General features: G+C 42.7%; 1 protein-coding gene across 2 annotated transcripts in view; it reads left to right on the forward strand.

Annotated features, from left to right (window-relative positions):
- Positions 1–21,328, forward strand: part of CAPSL (calcyphosine-like) — a 28,989-nt gene extending 7,661 nt beyond the window's left edge. For both annotated transcript variants that reach the window (XM_008574786.1, XM_008574787.1), the window contains exons 2-5: positions 9,161–9,297; positions 14,986–15,163; positions 15,416–15,625; positions 20,978–21,328. In XM_008574786.1, the coding sequence (XP_008573008.1) occupies positions 9,161–9,297; positions 14,986–15,163; positions 15,416–15,625; positions 20,978–21,079 (627 nt within the window). In that variant the 3' untranslated portion in view covers positions 21,080–21,328. The remainder of the gene's footprint in view (positions 1–9,160; positions 9,298–14,985; positions 15,164–15,415; positions 15,626–20,977) is intronic.
- The last annotated feature ends 349 nt before the right edge of the window (positions 21,329–21,677 follow it).

The following is a 21,677-nucleotide window of genomic DNA, read 5'->3' on the forward strand; positions in this document are numbered from 1 at the left end:
AGATTGGAAAGGATGAAGTCATACTGTCCCTGTTTGCAGATGACATGATCCTATATATCGAACAGCCCAAATCATCTATTAAAAAACTCTTAGAGGTGATAAAAGAGTTCAGCACAGTAGCAGGATATAAAATCAACACACAAAAATCAGTAGCATTTCTTTTCACCAATAGTGAACAAGCAGAAAGAGAAATAAGAAAGCCTGCCCATTTACAATAGCCACCAAAAAAATAAAATACTTAGGAATTGAACTAACTAAGGATGTGAAAAATCTCTATAACGAGAACTATAAACCACTCCTGAGAGAAATTAGAGAGGATACAAGAAGATGGAAAGACATCCCATGCTCCTGGATTGGAAGAATCAATATAGTGAAAATGACTATACTACCCAAAGTAATATACAAATTTAATGCAATCCCCATCAAAATTCCTATGACATTTCTCACAGAAATGGAAAGAACTATACAGTTATTTATCTGGAATAACAAAAGACCACGAATAGCCAAAGCAACGCTGAGCAAAAAAAATAAAGCTGGAGGTATTACTCTACCTGACTTTAAACTATACTACAAAGCTATAATAACCAAAACAGCATGGTATTGGTATAATAACAGAGACTCTGATCAATGGAATAGAATAGAGCACCCTGAAATCAACCCACGCACTTACTGCCATTTGATCTTCGACAAAGGCATCAAGTCTATTCACTGGGGTCGGGACTCCCTCTTCAGCAAAGGGTGCTGCGATAACTTGATATCCATTTGCAGGAGATTGAAACTAGACCCATACCTCTCACCATGTACTAAAATCAACTCAAAATGGATCAAGGATTTAAATATACACCCCAAAACAATAAAACTTATTAAAGAAAACATAGGAGAAACCCCGCAGCTATTGATCAGATCCTTGACATAGTCGTTGAACGAGGTTTCAGCTCTCGCTCAGCCACTTCCTAGAGGCACACTCACAGGCAGGTAACCTGGGTTCTCCGGGTCTCTGTTGACTTCCTGTAACATTTGATAGAATCCACCACATGAGGCGATGTGTTATGCATGTAAAGCACTTAGGCTTGGCCCCTGGTGTGGTTATAAGGGCAATTACCACCACTTCTCTTTATGCTTTTATTTTATCTTGTGTTATGTTATAGCCTTTCCCCAAAGGTCTTACTCCTCCTACTAGAGGGTAACTTTGTATCTCTTATATCTCGTGGTCTCAACATAGGTATGCATTAAAACCAGGTGAAAACATTAAACTATCCATCCACACCTAGAGAACTAATTTACTATGTTTGGCGAGGGGTGTGGGTATCTTCACTTTTCAACAGCACCCACAGTGGTCCCAGGTCTTTCTCCATAGCAGGGCTTCTCAACCTCAGTACTATTGACATTTCGGAACAGATAATTCTTTGTTGTCAGGGGCTGTCTTGTGTATTACAGGATGTTTTAGTGGCATCGCCGGCTTCTACCCACTAGATGCCAGTAACACTCTTCCCACTTCCATTCTAAGAACCCAAAATGTCTCCAGACATTGTCAAATGTCTCCCGGGGGGGGAACCTGTACCCTGTTGGGAACCACTGCTCTTTGATATCACCTGAAGAATTAGCACAGTGCCTAGCATAGCTGGTGGTGCTAAGGGTATGTTTAGTTAAATGGAGCTCAGATGGGTTGAATGAAGTCATCCTCACAATGTCAACAACACTGACACACACTCTTTTCTGAGGTTCTAAGTACACTACTGCAGAAGCTGTCTCTCTTCAAACCTTCTGAGTCTTCAATTTCAGTTTCAGAGGGGAGACATCACTACTCCTTCACTTCCTAGCCACCTGCCAGGCTATTCTCAGCACCTGGCACTATGGTTTGAATATTTGTGTCACCTTCAAAATTTACATTGAAATTGAAGCCCCAATGCAATAGTATTAAGAGGAGGAGCCTTTAGGAGGGTGTCTCCCTCTTCAATGGGATTAGGCCCTTATAAATGAGGCTTCACACAGCGATCAACCCTTTTTTGTCCTTCTGTCCCTTACACCATGTGAGGACACAGAGTATGTCCTCTCCGGAGGACACAATGTTCAAGGTGCCATCTTGGAAGCAGAGAGCAGCCCTCTCCAGACACTGAACCCACTGGCACCTTAATCTTATACTTCCCAGCCTATGGAACCGTGAGGAACAAATTTCTATTGTTCATAAATTATTCAGTCTGTGGTATTTTGTTACAGCAGCACGAATGGACTAAGACACCTGGGATCCAATATTTATTCCAGAGCAGCTCTTTCTTTCTTTCTTTCTTTCTTTCTTTCTTTCTTTCTTTCTTTCTTTCTTTCTTTTCAATTTTTGTTTATTATTAGCATATTCATTCTTACAGATTGTGATATTTCTTTATGCCCTTTGCCCCACCTGTCACTTCCCAAACCCCTCCCACCCTCCCCCTGGTCTCTACTCTGCTTAAGTTTGTTCTCTTCTTCTGAAAGTTCAACATACTGTTGTGGTCTTTTCTTTCTTTCTTTCCTTCATTCCTTCCTTCTTCCCTCCCTGCCTCCCTTCCTAGCAGCCAGTTTTGAGTGAGAACATGCAGTATTTCTGTTTCTTTGCCAGAGCAGCACTTTCTAAGTGGAAACTTCTTGAGGAACTACAGGTCTTTCCCATCTACCATGTAGTAATAATTAGTTTATTATGGACTAGAGTTAGTGTGGGTGGTTTAATTTTTCCCACCCATCACCTTCAAATAGGGTCTGTTGTATTTCTCTCTCCATCCTTGGGTGACATTCCAAGTATTAAAAGGCCCATTGAATCTAAATCAAAATTTCTATCTTACATCCACTCCCCAAGTAGAGTGAGAAAGAGTGAAAACCACACCATGCCCCCATCCCTGTGGGGGACTGATCTCTATGCTCAGCATCAAGCCTGAGCTAGCAGAGATGGGGAACTCTCGATTTGAATGAGAAATTGAGAGAAAGCAAATATGGTTTCCATCTCCTTAGAACTAGCTTGAAGCCCTGCAAGTTGAATCGATAGCTACCTGTTCTCTGGATAGCCTCGCTCCTTTCTTCTCTCTACATAGCAGAATGTTTTAAAATCACATGGAACTGTTATAGCAACCCCAGGTCCCTGGCTCCTGAGCATGGCTAATTTAACGGCACAAATATTTACCAATTACAGACATGCCTAAAAATATTCTTAAAAACATTTATCAAAATCACTATGTGGTCTGGCTGTGGGGAAAATGGGCTTGACGGCATCAAGAGGCAGGATAGGTGTTTGGAAAAATGGGACTGCTCTGCAGGTGGCTGCTGTGCCCACAGGGCTGGGCTTATGTGATTTCCTCAATAGGACAGTTTCCTCACAGCACATGCTGTCCCCATGTCTCAGCATTGTCCCAAGCAGGGGGGTGCAAAGGAAGACTGGTCCAACCATCGCGGAGCACATCCCTGCCAGCCCGGTGACCTGCTTTTCCTCCTCAGCCATCTCTCTGCGCCCCTGACGTGACCTTTGCAGTGCCTTCCTGCCTTCCTACCTCTGTCCCTCCCTGTCCACGTTGACACCGGTTAACTGGCCTCTCAAGTTCATCTGAGCTGACTAAACCTGCTTTAGCCACCTTGGCTCATTCAAGCAACCATTCTTTTCTTGAAAGAGGGAAACCAGGAGTGTACTGTCAGAGAAACCAAAGGAGAGGGGATTTTTAGAGGTTAGGATGAGACATTTTCTTTGGATTTTCAGCAAAGAGGATGTGGAAAACCTTGGTGCTTTATGGTGTCTGGATCAATGATCCCTAGGGCAGCCTCTTCAGCAGTTAAGATCCACTTCTGTGTTTGCATGTTGTTGGCTGTGCACTCTTAACCCAGCATTAGTGAGTGAGTGTGAGAGGAGAGGTGATTCAGCTTACTACCACCAGGGGGCACCAAAGTCAACCCAATAAAGTGCAGGCCGGGGCTTGAGCACTTCCTTCTTCTAAGGGTCAGCTGAAATCTGTCCCTTAAGCCTACCCAGACCGGGAAGAGACAGACTTTCATACATTTTCCATACATTTTCATCTTTTCACATCCTGCCCTACAAGGGTTCGCGAAACCAGGCAGGCAGAGTGCTTTGACAGTGGCAGTCAGCTGAGCACCAGGAGTACAGTGGAACGGGGCAGTCTTAACAGGAACATTTGTCACCAAATTTCCTCTGGCTTTGCTGCTGGGAGCTCCACTCAGCCTGTGCCCCCAGATCTCCAGGCCTCTGCATTTCATTGCTCTGTGGATGTCCCTTTCCATCAGCCACTGGGGGTGGGGGTGGAAGTGGGGTGGGAGCACCAGAAAGAGACCTGGATGCCAACCCGGAGTCCTGCCTCTCTTTCAAGCTGCACATTGTCACTTGCCATCTTGAACCCTTCCTCCGTCTACACTGCCCCGGCAACACGGCTGGACACTGGTCAGCTTGTCCTACTTTCCTAGCCGTTCTTCGCACTGCACCCAGAGGGGTCTTTCACAATGTCAACTGTCATTCTCTTTTTCAGTGGTCTCTCGTGCTCTCAGTACAAGATCCAAACGCCACCGTGGTGTCCCAAGCTCTTTGTGATCTGGTGCCTGTTTACCTGCCCACTTTCACCTTTCCCTAAATGTCCCCTTTCCACACTCCCTCCTAATCTCCACAACTCTTCATCCCCCCTCCCCTCACGCCTATTCTCCAATCCCACTAAAATCCTTGGATTTCTATAATGACACTATTTTCTCCTTCGCTTCGGCCTCAGCGCTCGGTACACCGGCTGTCTGACATAGAGCCCTTCCCCCTCCCAATCCCAGGGCCCCGTCAGTACCACCTGCCATTACGATTAAAGCTCAGAGGTCACCTCCTCGGAGAAGTCTTGAGGAAGCGCCACTCCCCAGCTGGTTAGCGGCGCTCCTGTGATGTGTCGTAGCTCGGCAGAGGGACTGCACCCCGCTCCCCGCAGGCGGTGAGCTCCGTCCTGCTCCTGCTCCGCCCCACACCCAGCCCCGCGCCCCGCGCCTGCTGAGCCGCTAGCGGACCCCAGTGCTGCGGGAACGGCCTGAACCGCGCGCCTGGAGCGAGACATGCGCAGACGCTGTGCCGACACAAGGGGGCGCTGCGGCCACGGGAGTCGGGAGGACGCCTCGGGGCCTTGCACAGCCTGGGCGCCAGGCAGAATATGCTGTGCTCACCAGGCGGATTCCCTGATGCTCAGAGAGGGTCTTCTGCAGTCAGGGACACTTTGCGAACTGCTGTGACATATGTTTGGGGACAGACTCTTGCCCTGGTGCCTGGTGCAGTTATGCAAACTTGAGAAGCTCTGAGAATCCGGTATTCACCAAGACCCTACCCAATCCTGCCTTCCTCAAATGCCCCTCCTAACCCAGCGAGAGAGAGAGAGAGAGAGAGAGAGAGAGAGAGAGAGAGAGAGAGAGAGAGAGAGATAGTACACTTTTTGTTTTAATACACTTTATGTTTTCTGTTCTGCTTAAATATCAGACTCGAGGATTCAAATTTATTGAGATTATAAGCTTCAGAGCCTTGCTTCTCTGAGTAATCTCTCTCCCTCCCCGCCACCCCAGCATGTTGCCTTAAAAGTAGTACAAAATAAATATTAGCTATTTGTCAATCTGGATAGCTAAATGATTGAAAAGGACGGTTAATATGCACATTTCAAGTACCATGGCGGGCTGGCAGGAGCGAATGTGATTCCCCTCTCCTAAATTTGTCAAATTAGACTCCAGAGGTAACTGCCTCCATCACCTCTGCGTAGTGTCAGCCTCTGGAGGTCAAGATACTGGAGTCCATGTTGCTTGTCTTCCCGCTTTCCTGTGCGAGAGCTCCCTCAAGTTGTGCTTTGAAACTTTTTTATTTTGTAATTCTTATGTATTATTTCATAAACGTGGTGGTGTTGAAAGAGCCTTGCTTGGAAATCAGAAGCCTTGTGTTTTGATGTTTGTCAAGGACTTTTGGGCAACTCAATTTACCAACCCAAGCTTTAGTTTCCAAGTCTGCAAAATGAGGAGGTTGCACTAGGTGATCTTTAAAGGTCTTACGGTCCTAACAGCGTGTGAATTACATCAACCACATCGCTGCGTGACCTGATTTCTCTGTGCCCTGATTTTTTTTATCTGTGAAATACAAATAATAGTAGTAACTAGATCACAGGTTATTTATTTATTGCCTAGTATTTCTGAGGATTTTTTTTTTTTTTCAAACTTTAGCTAACCCTTTTGCCAAGAGGACTATGTGCCAGGCACACTTATTTATTTTATTTTTTTTAATTGATACATAAAATTGTGTGTATTTACCAGATACAACATGATGTTTTAAAATATATATACATTTTGGAATGACTAAATTTAGCTAATTAACATATGTTCATGGGTTGTTTAAAAAAATTGAGATGAAATTTACATAACTTAAAATTAGGCATTTAAAATTACGTAGTACATTTACAACGTTGAGCAACCACCATCAATATCAAGTTCTGAAACATTTTTATCACCTCCAAAGGAAACCCTGTACCCATTAAGCTGTCACTCACTCCCCACTGCCTTCCCTGTCCTAGCCGCTGGCAATCACTAATCTGCTTTTTGTCTCTATGAATTCACCCACTCTGGATATTTCACATAGATGGAATCATACAATATGTGTAATTTTGTGTACTGCTTCTTTCACTTAGGATAATGTGGTCAAAGTTCATCCACATTGTAGTATGTATCAGAATGTCATTCCTTTTTATGGCCAACTAATATTCCATTATGGGAATATACTCCAGTTTGTTTATCCATTCATCTATGCATGGATATTTGGGTCATTTCTACTTTTTGGCTGTTGTGAGTAATGCTGCTATAGCTGCATGTGTATGTGTGTTTATTTGAGTCCCTGTTTTCAGTTCAGCTCATAGGGTATTTATGAAGACTAGATATGTGCTTACCACCTAGTGGGGGCACAATAAGTGTTAGCAATTGATGCCATTGATATTATTTGGAGGGTATGCAAAGAGGGCCCCACTGGAGATCTGCTTCAGATTGGGGAGCCAGATCTCACTTTCTCTCCTCTGCTGGTTTTTAGTCTACGTCTCTGCTCATTCCCCACTTGCTGTCATGGGTGGAATGGAAAAACCAGAGCAAAAAGAGTAAGGTGGACAAGGCAGGGGAGAAGTAGAGGGGAATGAGGACAGGTGGCTGGGGACAGCCATTGGGCAAGTATCATGGAGCAAGACACAGGAACAGGAAAGACAACAGTGATCCCAGGAAAAAGGAAGACGCCAAGGTTTAGAGAATGAGAAGGGTAAGTTACCAGTTTCTGCTTCCATAGTGGGAAGGAAGGGTTTGGAGTGGGGCCACTGGCAGAATATGGTCAGGGCAAGAAAATGGCTCGGGCAAGGATGAATAAGGGAGCAGGAGATGGCTAGATGAGTGAACAGGTGGTCTTGTACGTGAATGCAGGACTCTGGTTGTGGATGAGGGATTCTGCTGGTTGGGGGAGTTAGAGCTGGAAGCTGAGGATGAGCTCTTGGAACTGTTAGCTTGAGATCAGATGACAAAATACTAACCAACAAGAAAGCTAATGCTGCCAGGAAGGCAACTGATCTGGGCTGCAGATGTCCTTGATGGGTGAGAATTGGAACATGCTCTTTGCACATGCCTAACATAAATGGAGGTGGAGGACTCTAAGGGCAGTGTGTGCCACCATCTGGAATTCTAAGGAACCTCTGCTTAGGTGCTGGAGGAAGCTTAGGTGGAGCAATTTCTTCCTAATGTGGAGCAAAGCAGCTGAGGCCCAGACAGGCAAAGCATTGGCCCAGGGCTTAAGAGGTCTGAGAGGAATTACCCCCATATTCACCCATATGGTGGGATCAGGATGAAAGGCAGGAAGGAGGGATCTTGGCTGGTGGCATGTGGCAGGAAAGGAGCCAAGTTCAGCGTGTGCATCCCTGAATGATCTATTCCAGCCTCGGTTTTTGGTTTAAGATTACCTTTTCCAAAGTTAAATAATGAGTGCTTTGTAGGGAAGAAGTTTCAGGTTTTATAGGAGACAACAGCCCTGACGTAGGAGAGGGCAGGAATCCAAGGTGTGCCCTCTTTGATGACAATAATTGTCTTCCTCTCTGGGCAAGTGCCAGAGTTTGGCCAGAGAGGGAGTCCTTGAGCCAAAAACTATTCCAACACATTTTTTTCTGTATCTTGAATGCTGTTTGCACGTGCTTCAAGCCCTCTTGCTGCTTGCTCTTTTCTCCCACAATTCTCATTAAAGTAACTTCTATAATCCTCCATTCACTGGGTCAGTGGACTCATGAGGATTAGCATTTTTTGGAACTGGGGTGGAATTTAAAGATCATCTGACACAATCCTTGCCCTTAATAGAGGAGGAGACAGAGGCCCTCATATTCGCTCAGATGTCACTACGTGGTCAGAACCCGGGTCTCCAGGGTCCTAACCCAGTGCTCCTTCCACTGACCTCAAGTCTGGCTGCAGGAGTTGGTGTGTCCCTGGGGACCCCTCAGGAGGTAGCACTTTCACTGCACCTGTCCTCTCTCCCTTTTCTGAATATTTAAAACACAAAAGCCAAATTGTAGAAAAAAAGATGTCTTATCTATGTCAGGAGAGAGATAGTGTCTACTTACCATTTTTTTTTTTCCTGTCCTGAGCACCTTGTTAGGTGTTCATGGACACTAACCTGTTAATCAAGGAGAACATACTAGGAAGAATCATTAAGGACCAAGTACTGAGAAACTGAATCAAGACCTAAACAACAAAAATCAATGATTAGACCAAAGGGGAGAATATTAAATGTGGGGTCAAGGGAATATGGAGAATTCTAAATAAAAGAATATAGCATATAAGATTGGTTTTAAAAAGACAGTATAGTGAAATTGGGCTTTTTTATGGAGGAGGAAGGCTTCAGAAAGCTCAAAGCACATCAGGACGTGGCTGTGTGTTTAAAGCTACTGTCCGGGCTGGAGAAACCAGCTGTCCTCAGGACTGGATAAATAAGTAATAAAGATGCTGGGCACACCACTGGCATAGTTGAAAACTGGAAATTCTGGGAGGTTTGAGACAGTTCCTGGGAGGTTTGATGACAGAATGAGCTGTAAATTTCCTTCTCAGTGAAGCTATTGTCGCCTGGCCCAGCCAGAGGCCACAGTGAGGACTGAGCTCCGCTAACGTGCTGTGGGTTCCCTCTCAGATGGCAGGGACTGCGCGCCATGACCGAGAGATGGCGATCCAGGCCAAGAAAAAGCTCATCACGGCCACCGACCCCATTGAAAGACTCCGGCTGCAGTGCCTGGCCAGGGGCTCTGCCGGCATTAAAGGACTTGGCAGGTAAGACCTGGTGGCCGGTGGGATGGCAGGGAGAGGAGTAGAAAAGCTCCACGTGGGGCCGGCCTGGTGGCTCACTGGATAAGTGCGCCGCTTGAGAAGCGCTGCGGCGCTCCCGCCCGAGGGTTCGGATCCCACATACAGACCGGTTCCCGCTCACTGGCTGAGCGAGGCGCGGGGGCAACGCCGAGGGTTGCAATCCCGTTGCCGGTCCCCGGTCCGGTACGGGGGCAACACTGAGGGTTGCGATCCGTTGCCGGACACGGAAAAAGAAAAAAAAAAAAAAAAAAAAAAAAAAAAAAAAAGAAAAAGAAAAGCTCCACGTGGCCAGGTGAGGATGATGCTGGCTGTGTGATGCTGAGCAAGTCATTTCCTCCTAGGGTCTCAGCTCCTTACTCTAAAATGCAGAGTTCAGAAGAGTTGATCTCTGAGGTCCCTTGTGACAGTTTTTAGCTCTTAGTTCCAGATTCAGCAAGGTTCGTGTCTGCTACAAGAGAGAGCAGCACTGGGACAACTTAGGGTACGGGGAGAAGCCTGCACAAGTGGTAGAGATACTGAGCAGGACAACAAGGGAGACTCCCCGAAGCTGTGACAATAAAGGTCAGGTTGGAAGAGGGGAGGAACAGCGCGTTAGCCCTGACCACAGAAGCTGGAGTTCTGCTCTTAGCAGTCGTGTCTGCGCACCTCTAGGGACTCTGGATCTGCCTGTAGGATAATTGACGGCTCACTGCCAGTGGTGCCCCCAGCTAAGCAGGCCCTGTTCTCCTACTCTCCAATAGTGTGAGTTGCTCTAGGGACTGAGAGGCCCCAGGGAAAGGTGAGCTCCTGAGGGCAGGTCCTGTGCATCATCACAAGCTGCATTGAGTGCCTGCCATGGGCCAGGCATTGTTCACATCTTGGGGGACTCATGGGTAAACAAGGCTTCTCCAGCCCCCACAGAGAGCTTAGACTAAGGAGAGGAAGAGTCATGCAATCAGGCCTCTCAGTGGTGTGAGAAGTTATATGTTAGAGAGGTACAGGGTGCCACTGGGGGGGGGGTGATCCAGTCTTGCACCCAGAGGCTGTGGAAGGCTTCACTTCCATCGTGGTACCGAGCACCTGGGTTATCACTTTGAATAGTCCCACGTCTCAGACTAAGCCCAGCTCTGTCAGATGCCCGGCCCATGGGTATGCAGACTCTGGAGGCCAGGCTGTCACAGTCCTGCGAGAAGACCACAGTCCTGTGGGAGGAACACAGCCCGCTTCCTTTCAATATTATGTCACTCCAACCTTTACCTCTTTCATACTGCGGCCATATTATTGTCCTTGGTGTAGACTTTTGAGGATCCCTGTCCTCTGTCCCACTCCCCAGTCCATTCAGGTGACTCCCTCCAGCCGCCTGTGCCATCTCCATCCCACATTGCTATACCCTGTGCCTGCACCAGCCCTTCCACTGTTCTTTCGTGAACAGACACCATCTCCACCTTGGCCTTTGGCTTCAGTGTCCCTCTGCCTCCTGTACTGGCCTGGGCCTTCCCTAAGTCTCTCCTCAACTCAAGGGGAGGCTGCCCCTTCCCCTGCACCCCTGCCTTTGGGTCATTTGAGGGCTAAATACTCTCCTTCAGTTTAGCCCTGATCCCAGGTGATATTCCCCCACCTTGTTCATTTATCCCTTCCATGTAAATCCTGTCTTTGAAGGACATCTCTTTAGGTCAGGCTCTACCATCTGCTGATCTCCAGGACACTCAACATTCTGTGAAGTGTTGGCTCCTGGCACAGTCTTCCTTCCCATATTGAGTCTGTATCCTGGCCAAGGTTGGGATAACTTTATCATTATCTTGACACCTTCATTTTTTGACACCAAATCCTGCTGGTTTTCAACAATATATGTTCTTTCCCAGTCATTTCCAATTGCTTTGTAAATGTAGATATTTCCCAAGATTCTGTGGCCAGCACCTTTAATTCTTCACACATCTTGCCCACTCCCGAGTTAGCTCATCTTTACCCTGGGCCCTTGCCACACTCAGCATTGAGTCCTCTCCTGAGCTCTGGACTCATTTCACAACTTATATCTTTCTTTTATCAGGGAGGATACTAGCTAACTAGCTAACTAACCATCTGCACAGGGACTATCTCTATGAAGTTGCCTTATTATCCAAAACAAAACAAAAAGTCATCACCTTCTCTTGCCAACAGAGCTCCCCCACTTTTTTAATGGTATCACCACTATTATAGTTCTTTGGGTTGGAAACTAGAATTATCTCATTAACCCATCATGTTGACTCCTGTACTTCTACAATATCTTGCAATCTCTTTTCTTATTTTCATCTCGATTGCTCAAGTGCAATTATTCAACATTTCCCCCCCTGAATTCTTACTGTAATATTCTTACTGGTTCCTTTGCTTCTGAGCTTTCAGTCCTTCAATTCATTCAACCCACAATTGCTGGAGTTTGGTTTAACTTTTATTTTGATGATAGTACTTCTCATGGAAACCTTTTTAAAAAACTTAATGTTAAAGTTCAAACTCTTTAGCTTTTAAGGAGATTTACAATTCTTCAGATTCTGCCACTAACCTAACTTTCTATCTTAACTCCTTTATTTCTCCATTGTAGCTGTTTTCCAGCTGCCTCAGATGTCCCAAGAATACCTAAAAACTGCTGTTGGTCTGAAATACATCCCTTTGCCCTTCATTCAAAATAACCGATCATCTTTCAAAGTCTCTCTCTTTTTCTTCTCCATCTCCTTTTCTGTCTGTCTCTCTCTCACCCGCTCTTTCTCTCTCTCAATAAGTTTCTTAAGGACAGAGACTGAGTCTCATTTACTTTTGTATTTCTCCTCACAGGGCTTAGTGCAATATTTGTTGCCTATAAATACTTAATCAATGTTAAATTTTATTGAATAACACATGGTGGTTTGATGACACATTATTTCAAATTTACTTGTATTTTATAAGAAAACTGATCAGTTTACTTCCTGTAGCATTGCTGTTTGTTGGTTAGTTGATTTGTTCATTCATTCATCCAGCCAATGAATATTGATAGAGTGGACACTGCGTAGTAAGCATACAATAGTAAACAGGGTCTCTGCCCTCATGGAGCCTATGTTATAGTTTGTGTGATCCCCTTATTCAAAGTGTTCTTTTTTGTTTTTAAAATGAAGTATGAAATACAAAGTAAGAATATGTCATTTTTAATATAACTAACATAGAGAAAAGTACAAGCTGTGACTTGAAAATTATACATTAATTTAGCATTAATCAGAAACTTAAGATCAACCAATTTAGTTCCGTATAGAAAACTGAGACCCAGAGAGGTTACACATTATGCCCAAGGCCACACAACTAGTTCTAGTGGCAGAACTGAAACTCAAGTCCAAGTTTTCTGAATCCTAGTTAGGAATTATTTCTTCATGTTAGACTATGAGCAAAATAGAAAATTCTCAGGGTGGTGGAGGAGAAGGTCATATGTTGCAAGGTGTGAGGTCATGGCAGGGTGTGGTGAGATTCATAGAGGGACCCTGAGCATCATAATTAAACACAATTAGAAGATACATTACATTTACTTGTGATGCTTCCTTAGGCTCTCTTAGCTGAGATAGTTTCTCAGACTTTCTTTGTCTTTGATGAGCTTGACAGGTCAAGTATTTTGTAGAATGCCCTCTACTGAAATTTGTTTGATTTTCTTTTCATGATTAGACTGGGGATATTGGTTTTGGGGACCACAGAGATAAGTGTCATTTTTATCACATCATGCCAAAGATGCATACAATCAACATGATTGATTACTGTTGACATTGCCCTTGACCATCTTATTGAGATAGTGTTTGTCAAGTTCTCCAGTGTAAAGTTACTCTTTCCCCTCTTTTCCATATTGTATTCTTTGGAAGAAAGCCTCTAAGCAGAGCCACACTTAAGGATTGGGGAGTCTGCTTTCCTTCCTTGAGGTCAGGGTATATTCATAACTTATTTGGAATTTTTCTGCAAGAAAAATTAGTCATTTCTCCCCTATTTATTTATCGTATCATTTGTTTAAACCAATATGGACTCATGGATATTTATTTATATTGTTGGCTATAATCCAGCATTATTTTGTTGATCAAATTGTTCCAGCTTTGGTCTTGGGAAATCTTTAAGTTGGCTCTGTGTCCCTTTGACATATCCTCATCAATGTAGTTTGTTTGTTTGTTTGTTTGTCACTTCCTTAACTTTCTGGTACTACAACATACATCAAGCTCGTCTTGTTTATTTCATGCACTAATCCTAGAATCAGGCATTTCTCCAAGGAGCCCTGTTCTTTTTATTGGGGAATGGTATTAGAAACCAAGATTTAGGCTCTAGTTGTGTTTGTTGTTTCTGGGGTGTTGTTACTTCTAAGTCTTCTCAGCTGACAGAACAAGGAAATATATGTATGTATACTAACCTGTATATATACACATATCTATACATATCATATATGTAACCATTTATGTCTGTATTAAACTAAACTTGAGTTCATAGTGATGTCTCCAATTCTAATCCATGACCATATGGATTATTCTAGTCTCCTCCCCTGGCTTAGCTGTAAATTCGCATTCCAGCTGTGAGAAATCTCACCCTCTGTTAACCATTTACTCAGTTGTTCGGTTCCGGTGTACATGTATTACAGTATCAAAATTGTTAACCTGGATCTCTGTGGAAATAACTTTATCAACTAGAGTGCAGCAATTGTGCGCAGTTCTTTTAGTCTTACAGACTCCACTCACTTCCCAAGTAATGTAAGTCAGCACCTTACTCCCCACTCCTTTCAGTAAGTGATGGATTTTGGACCTGATGGGTGCCGTTGTGCACACAATAAGCACAAAATAGCCTCTGGCCTTGTCTTCCACTCCAGCACCAAACCCCTACCCCTTCCCTTTACGAGAAGCCTCATGACTTAAACAGAAACCCTTTTGCTTCTGCAAGGACGTAGTTCTCCACCCTGGTCTCATAGCTTGCACATTAGCATCATGACCCTCCTTGATGGTATCAGCTCGCCCTTGGTGCCCTATACAAGCTCTACCACCCCCACGCCTGGTACTGTCCTCCATTTTGAGGGCAGCCCCGGGTTGCCCCCAACTTTGAGCACAACCTGGCAGATTCTTTTCCTTTAATAAATCTTGATCGATACCCAGCTTCTCGGCTCACTTTCTTTCAGTACGGTTCTTCCCTAATTTTGTAATACAGTGAGATTCTCTTCTCACAGTCTGAATTCCTTCCTGGAATCCCCTAACTTCCCAAATGAGTTCTTAAAAATTCATATGCACTAAGGTTTACTCTTTGGGCTGTAAAGTTCTATGGGTTTTAGCAAATGCATAATGTCACTTATCCACCACTATAGTCTCATACAGGATAGTTTCATTGCCCTAAAAATTCTCCCATGCTTTGCCAGTTCAACTCTCTTCCCTCCCTATCGTGTTTTTACTGTCCTCATATAATTAGAGCCATACTGAGGGTGTGTGAGAGTGTGTGTGTGTGTGTGTGTGTGTGTGTGTGTGTGTGTGTGTGTGTGCACGTGTGTGGTGAGGCTGGGAAGTGGGCCTCTGATTTAGGAAAAGAGGGTGCAGAGAAGAATATCAGACTTCTGTATTTTGTTTTGAAAAAAGTTGAGAGTGATTTGCTTTTTAAATCTTGACAGTTACATGTTGTTCTTTGTGGGTTTTTTTTCCTTTCTTTTTGTGTGTGTATTTTCTGAAGAGTATTTCGAATAATGGATGACAATAACAACCGAACCCTTGATTTCAAAGAATTTGTGAAAGGGTTAAATGATTATGCTGTGGTCATGGAAAAGGAAGAGGCAGAAGAGCTTTTCCGGAGATTTGATAAAGATGGAAATGGAACGATAGACTTCAATGAATTTCTTCTCACATTGAGAGTAAGTGGCTCTGTGAATCAGTGTACCTGCCAAGTTCTACTCTCACGTGGCTTGGGTTGGCTATTTTGAGGTTTCATTTTCAGAAGTTGTTAGTATACTGTGAAAGGGGTGGGCAGGAGACTATATTTTGGGAGCAATCATAATGCATACCATTTAACAGCACACAAACAATTTCACAACACTGAGGGGAATAAGACAGTTACACTCATTGGCTTGTATGTCTGTGTGTGTGTGTGTTTCTTATTTATCTAGCCTCCAATGTCCCGAGCAAGAAAAGAAGTAATTATGCAAGCTTTTAGAAAGTTAGACAAGACTGGAGATGGTGTTATAACAATTGAAGACCTTCGCGAGGTGTATAATGCAAAACACCATCCAAAGTACCAAAATGGGGAATGGACTGAGGAACAAGTATTCAGGAAATTTCTGGATAACTTTGATTCACCCTATGACAAAGATGGATTGGTAAGTAGAAAAGCTTAACTAAGTGAAATTTCTGCTATCCAATTTAAAATTTTAAGTGGGAAATAGCTTCAAAGCCTTAAAAATCTGAATACATTGATACCATATTTGTTATAAATAGAAATAAAGTACTTCCTTAGGGACTGCCTAGAAAGTTGAAAACTATACATAATAAAATACACACACACAGAGAACATATATAGGTAGGAGATCCACATACAGCTAATACCCATCATCTGGAGAACACGGTATTTAACCATATTCCAATTTCACAGTTACCATATTCACCATACGCAGCTAGCCACATTCCAATGAATTAGACTAAAATGAAACATATTTAACTTCAAATTGAGACCACAATTCAGTATTTTTAGAATGGATTCACAAGGCCTTTCAAGATGTTTCAGTGCCTTTTAAATTCATTGTTATGAGCATCATTTGTCATCACACTTTGCTATGTGGAAATGCTACTTAATGGCAGACAACAGAATTTACTCTGATTTATTCTTTAGTATGCTTTGAGATTAACTTGCATTTCTGAACTGCAGTGAACTTGAAAACAAAAGCAACCACCCCATCTCCATTAACTTAGTTACAAATGTGTAGCTTGGTAGGGTAAGGAATTATATCTCCTTAACTGTGTCTAGGCTGAGATGAAACTGTCATCTGTCTTTTATCAACAGCCAAACAGACTTTTTAAACCCAAAGCCAGTTCTGCTCTTGGTGACCTAAGAGTTACGGTAATGGGGGCAGGGGATTCTCTTCTTGGCCACAGTCAACAGCAGCAGAACAGAAAAAGACTAGTGGGACAGTGGATGGGAAGAAGAGGTGGTGATTATGGGAAGACAAATGAACCAAAATTTCCCACGACTTTTCTCTTAATGAAACTTTATGATGAGTCCTGTTAGGAAGGGGTGGGGAATAGAAAGGAGAACTTTATTTCTTTCCTATTGACATTTTTCAGTCAGGAATGGAGAAATACCCTCTATTTTAGGCTGAGGGATTGTGTAGATAGAAAAAGAAAAAGGGACCTAGATTCTGTAGGGCAGCCAAGTGCTTAGGGACAGAAATAACAGAACTATGTGTTTTCTTCCAGTATTGCTGGCCTTTGATCTCTGAGATGTCAGTGGAAAAATAGCCAACCGCCATTTCCCCAAATTAGCCCAACTCTGCATGGATCCCAGAGTGTGTCTGCTTCCCTTCTGCAGGTGGTTCCTCCTCACTGCCAGGGGAAACCTCAGCTGCCCCTTTCTCTAACTCAAGTCAAAGTAGCCAGTTGTGATTCAGCTGATTTAAAGTCCCCACCCCTGTGACTTTTGACATTTATCTTAATAGGCCACGTTAAGCTCTCAAATACTCATAAAGGTTATTGAAGTTTTTAGCTGTTACAGCATTTGATGTCACCTGAATATCACAGACCCTTTATCAATACCCAACTCTGGCTATTCATGATCATCGTCAGGGGGTGCAGACTGCTGGCTGCATGCAGAACCAGAATCCGATTTTGGGGGGTGGAGCTCACGGATTTACAGTTTTAATAAGTGAACCAGATGATTCTTATGCACATTTGTATTTGAGATCCTTAACTCTAAAAGACTCAGAAACACCTGTTTCTGATCACTAAATATGATATTCACATGCTGGGCAACATTTATTGAGCTCTTATCACCCGGGCATTGTACAAAGGGCACTACAGGGGTTATCTCATTTCACAGAAGTCATAAAAATGTTTCCTGAAAGTGGTGTGGATTCAAACTTTGAATCATATTTTACGTAAAAAATTGTTGAGGTAGAGGAACTCTGTGGTAAATTCATTTATAAAGAGGATAATTAGCCCCTAATTTACCTTTTGCAAATGGGAGTTGTTTGTGCATTAAGATTTCTTACGGTGAAGCATAGCTACACCTGAAGCCAGTGTGCTCATTTATTATTTAAAAAGCCAATTAAGACAGAATTCAGAATAATGCATAAAAATTAGTATAGTCCCTAGCCAAGGATGATGTTCAAATTTATGAACCTTTAATAATCTAGACTAAGCTCTTAAGTACTCAGAAAGGTTACTGGGGTTTACAGCAGTCACGGAATTTGATGTTGTAGATCCTGTACTAATACTCCACACTCTGCTCTTATAGCAGCCTGTGCATGAGAAGCCATTTAGGTGGAGGTATGAAAGCAACCAAATAGCATGTGAAACAGACCTTCCTCACCCTTATTCTATCCCTAAACCCCACCCCAGTTTGGTGAGGCTTTTACTTCTTTTTTTAAAGTTTTGAATTTTTCATGTATATGTATTACTTTATAGTCACACATATTTTTTAAAAGTCTCCTAGAACTTTAGTCTTTCAGGGGATATGAGTCTTATTGTCTTATCCATCTCATATGGACATTTTTAAACAGTTAGAAATATTTTAAGTGTATTACTGAGTGTATGTAGCAACCCAAATTTGTTTTAGGATTTTCTGAGTCTGCAGCTGAGAAAAAGGGACTGTACTCTGTATCATGACTGAGATATTTCCATTGCCCCTATCTGGGGCCTACTGCTATATATGATACATATCTTGTCAAATAGGGATAGCAGAGTCAAGAGGCCTGCTAAAAGTAGGAGTGTCCATTCTCTTATTTTTTCTAATGTCAAATGAAATAAGTAATAATAGTAAATTTGCTGAACAGTAATTTAGTATGATGAGGGCAAGCATATGGGAGATCCGAGAATTTGTGATTTAGGCCATTGCCAATATAAATTGAGTCTAGGAAACAAGCAGACACAGAGCTAAGAGTAACTGGTGGTCTTTTCTGAAGTTATCAAATATGTGAGCTCTAACTTCTGGTTTGTCATGGTCTGACTTCCAGATGGGATTTGATGCTCACCTTAGCTTTTGCCCATCTCTGATTTTTTCTCCATTCTCCATTTAGAGCCAACTCAACTCCAGGTCATCCCCATCCCATTGGGGGTACTTGGGATTGAGGGATGGGGTGGTGATATAGGTCTCAATTATATCTTGGTGTATCCGGGATTGCTTTCATTCTCAAGTAATACAAAATCTTATTAGACAGTGGCATAAACAAATGAGGTTTTATTTTTCATTCCACACAATGTCCTAGGTTGAGTGGCTTAAGGATAACAGAGCTGAGGTCTCTGTGATTCTCTTGGCCTCTCCTTCATGATCTTAAGACTGCTGTCCAACTCCAGCCAGCACATCTGAGTTTTAGGCAGCAGGACAAAGGGAGGGATGAGGAGGGGATGAGAAAGGTGCAGAGTCTGTATCATGAAAGCAAAGACTTCCCTAGAAATCTATATCAGATTTCTGGTTTTATCTTATTGGTGAGGAATCTGTCACTTGGCCAGCCCAAGGTGTAGCTGCAAGGGAGTCTGGAAAAATGAGTTTTTAGTTTTCCACCTTCTGTAGTAGAGAAAAGCCAGAGACAGGAGTATTATAATGGGTGTGGAGGAGTCTCATTCAGTGTCTGCCACCCTTGGTAAACAAGCAGACAATAACAACAACAACACTAAAAATGTTGAGTTTGATAATTCAAAACTTTTTTAAGAACTTAACTTGAAAAATTTAATTTTTAAAAATGTTCCTCAGTCAAACAGTCAAGTTAAAGTGCACAGTCAAAATGTCTCATGGTCCTGTGCATAACTCTATCACTTTACTTGCTATTTTCTGTTGAAATTACCCACCTACTTGTTTGATTTCTTCACCAGTGTATGAGCTTTTTGTGAACTAAGACTTTATTTTATCTTGTGTATTCTCAAACACTGGTGTGCACAATAATGAAATGGGGTGCTTGGATTAAAAAAGGTAAATTTCAAAACCACTTGCTTCAAAGATTGTGACTCAGTAGATATGGGGGTAAGAGCCTGGGAATCTGAATTTAGGACAAGCATCCCAGGTGATTCTGACACAGGTGGTTATGGACCATATTAAGAAATGTTGCCCTGGTACCTCACACAGTAGCAGAAAGATAGAATGGGAGCAGTAATTATGTGTGGAACTTAGTGACTTAGTGAGGGGATTAGAAAACAGAGGCTGAGGAATCCAAGGAGAAGAGGCATAAAATAATTCAAGAAAGGAGCACAGTAATGGTATTTTAATATTAACAAAGGCTGTATGCAAATATTATTTATTTGTATTTACCGACCGCTGATAAGCATAACTCAACTATTAGCTCCATCCAAATGGTTTCTTGCTAATGCCTTTCATTGTTTTTTGTGGGGAGAGGGTACAAGAAAGAGAATAGCGAATTCTATGACTTTTTTTTCTATTCATGTATAATTTCAGCAAAAAACTCAAGTAGGTCAGTCAGCTTATATAATTCTTGGAAGATATCAGTATGCACCAAAACACTAGGTGGGAGATGAGTTTGTTGTTATGAACTACAAAGAAGTTTTGAGTTATTATGGAATTCTCTTCTTGTGATGTTTTTAATTCCTCATGAGTACTAAAAATTGAGGGCTGACGAGAGAACAGTGAATTTCCAAAACAGCCATCATTACTGTATCTGCATCCTCCTGGATAAGCATTTCCATACTTTGGGCTAAATTCACTGGCCACTGAGACCAGTCAACAGGAGGACACTTCTTTCCCTAAATCAACTAATCAGGTCAGTCAATATGGTTGAATTGGAGTGTACATATCACCTATACCTATTAAAAGCAAGACTAATAACTATTTATTCCTTCCAAAAGGAAAGTAATATGAAATCCTACCATGGATAAACATGTTAGTTGATATTCCAAAGAGACATCATAGGTTTTGAATGGAGAGAAAGCAGAGGGCAGGGTGGGAGACGTGGAACAGTGGGCAACCTTTTCACTCACCCTGGGCCTCAAGTGAGTAATTTGTATCTTAGAAACACACGCAATTGAGGAATGTTTAACTAGAAATCCGCTCTATTTTATTTTATTTTATTTTATTTTTTACCCACAGGACAAGACTCCATTTTTCAGAGGTAAAACATGACTTCTGCTGACACAAGGACATGACATGTTTCTGACATGTCCCAGAAAGACAGTATTAACTACAGTTAAAGAACACTTTTTCTTATTCTGAGTTTCAGTCTCGCTTATCTGAACTGGTGGGCTCCTGCTCTTAAAGAAAAGATGACAACCTGTGTCTCAGTTTCTATTTAGGTCGGTTTGGAAATTTCCAAGACTTTATTCTTCTCCCCCATTCCCCTCTCACCACCATCCTCAACTTCACTTTTTCTGTTGTTTTATATCTATTCCCTAGCCCTGATCACAACCAACCTCCTGGACTGAAATCCCCTTTTTGTTACAGGTCCAGAAGGTGGTCTCCACTGAAAGAGTGAGAAGCAAAATTTGTTTTTTTGTTTCTAACTCTTCTGCTGCAGGTGACCCCCGAGGAGTTTATGAACTACTATGCAGGTGTGAGCGCATCCATCGACACCGACGTATACTTCATTGTCATGATGAGAACTGCCTGGAAACTTTAAATGTATGACCTGGGGACCAGGCCTTGGGAACAACTAAGTGGCTCCAGATGACTAAACATCAGCTCAAAAACCAGGATCATATTTGATTTTATGTTCATCCCAGTGTTTCTTCCATGCTAACACACTGCATTTTCTAGGGCTAGTGAGAAAGAAAAGGGCAGAAATAAAGACAGTAAGTAGTCAACTATGAGCTTGCCTTCTCTGAGGCCTTCTTAGCTCTAAAATAGGGATTAAATAAAATGAGATCTGAAAAGCTCCTAGTGCTATGGCTGATACATGCAGGAGTTTAATCAACTTTAGGTTTCCTCCTTGGCCATTCATGAAAGTTTGAATCTTTTAATTATAACCCCCACCAGTTGCAACCACGGTCTTTCTCTATCTCCTCTTAGAGGGTCCATTTCTAGGTGAGAGAATTCATTTATTTTTACAACTGACTATAAATCTTTAAGTGCTTCAGTTCCAATTTGGGGATCAGAAGGAGACGATGTGTTAGCCTCAATTTCTAAAACTGACTCTTGAGTTTCACTGCCCAGGGTTTTGGGAGGCCTCCCTTGGCTTGGCAAATAGATTTAAAATTACCTTCTTGGGGGTCATTTTA

This window comes from Galeopterus variegatus, unplaced genomic scaffold (genome assembly GCF_000696425.1).
Source record: "Galeopterus variegatus unplaced genomic scaffold, G_variegatus-3.0.2 Scaffold1104, whole genome shotgun sequence".
Classification (NCBI taxonomy): Eukaryota; Metazoa; Chordata; class Mammalia; order Dermoptera; family Cynocephalidae; genus Galeopterus; species Galeopterus variegatus.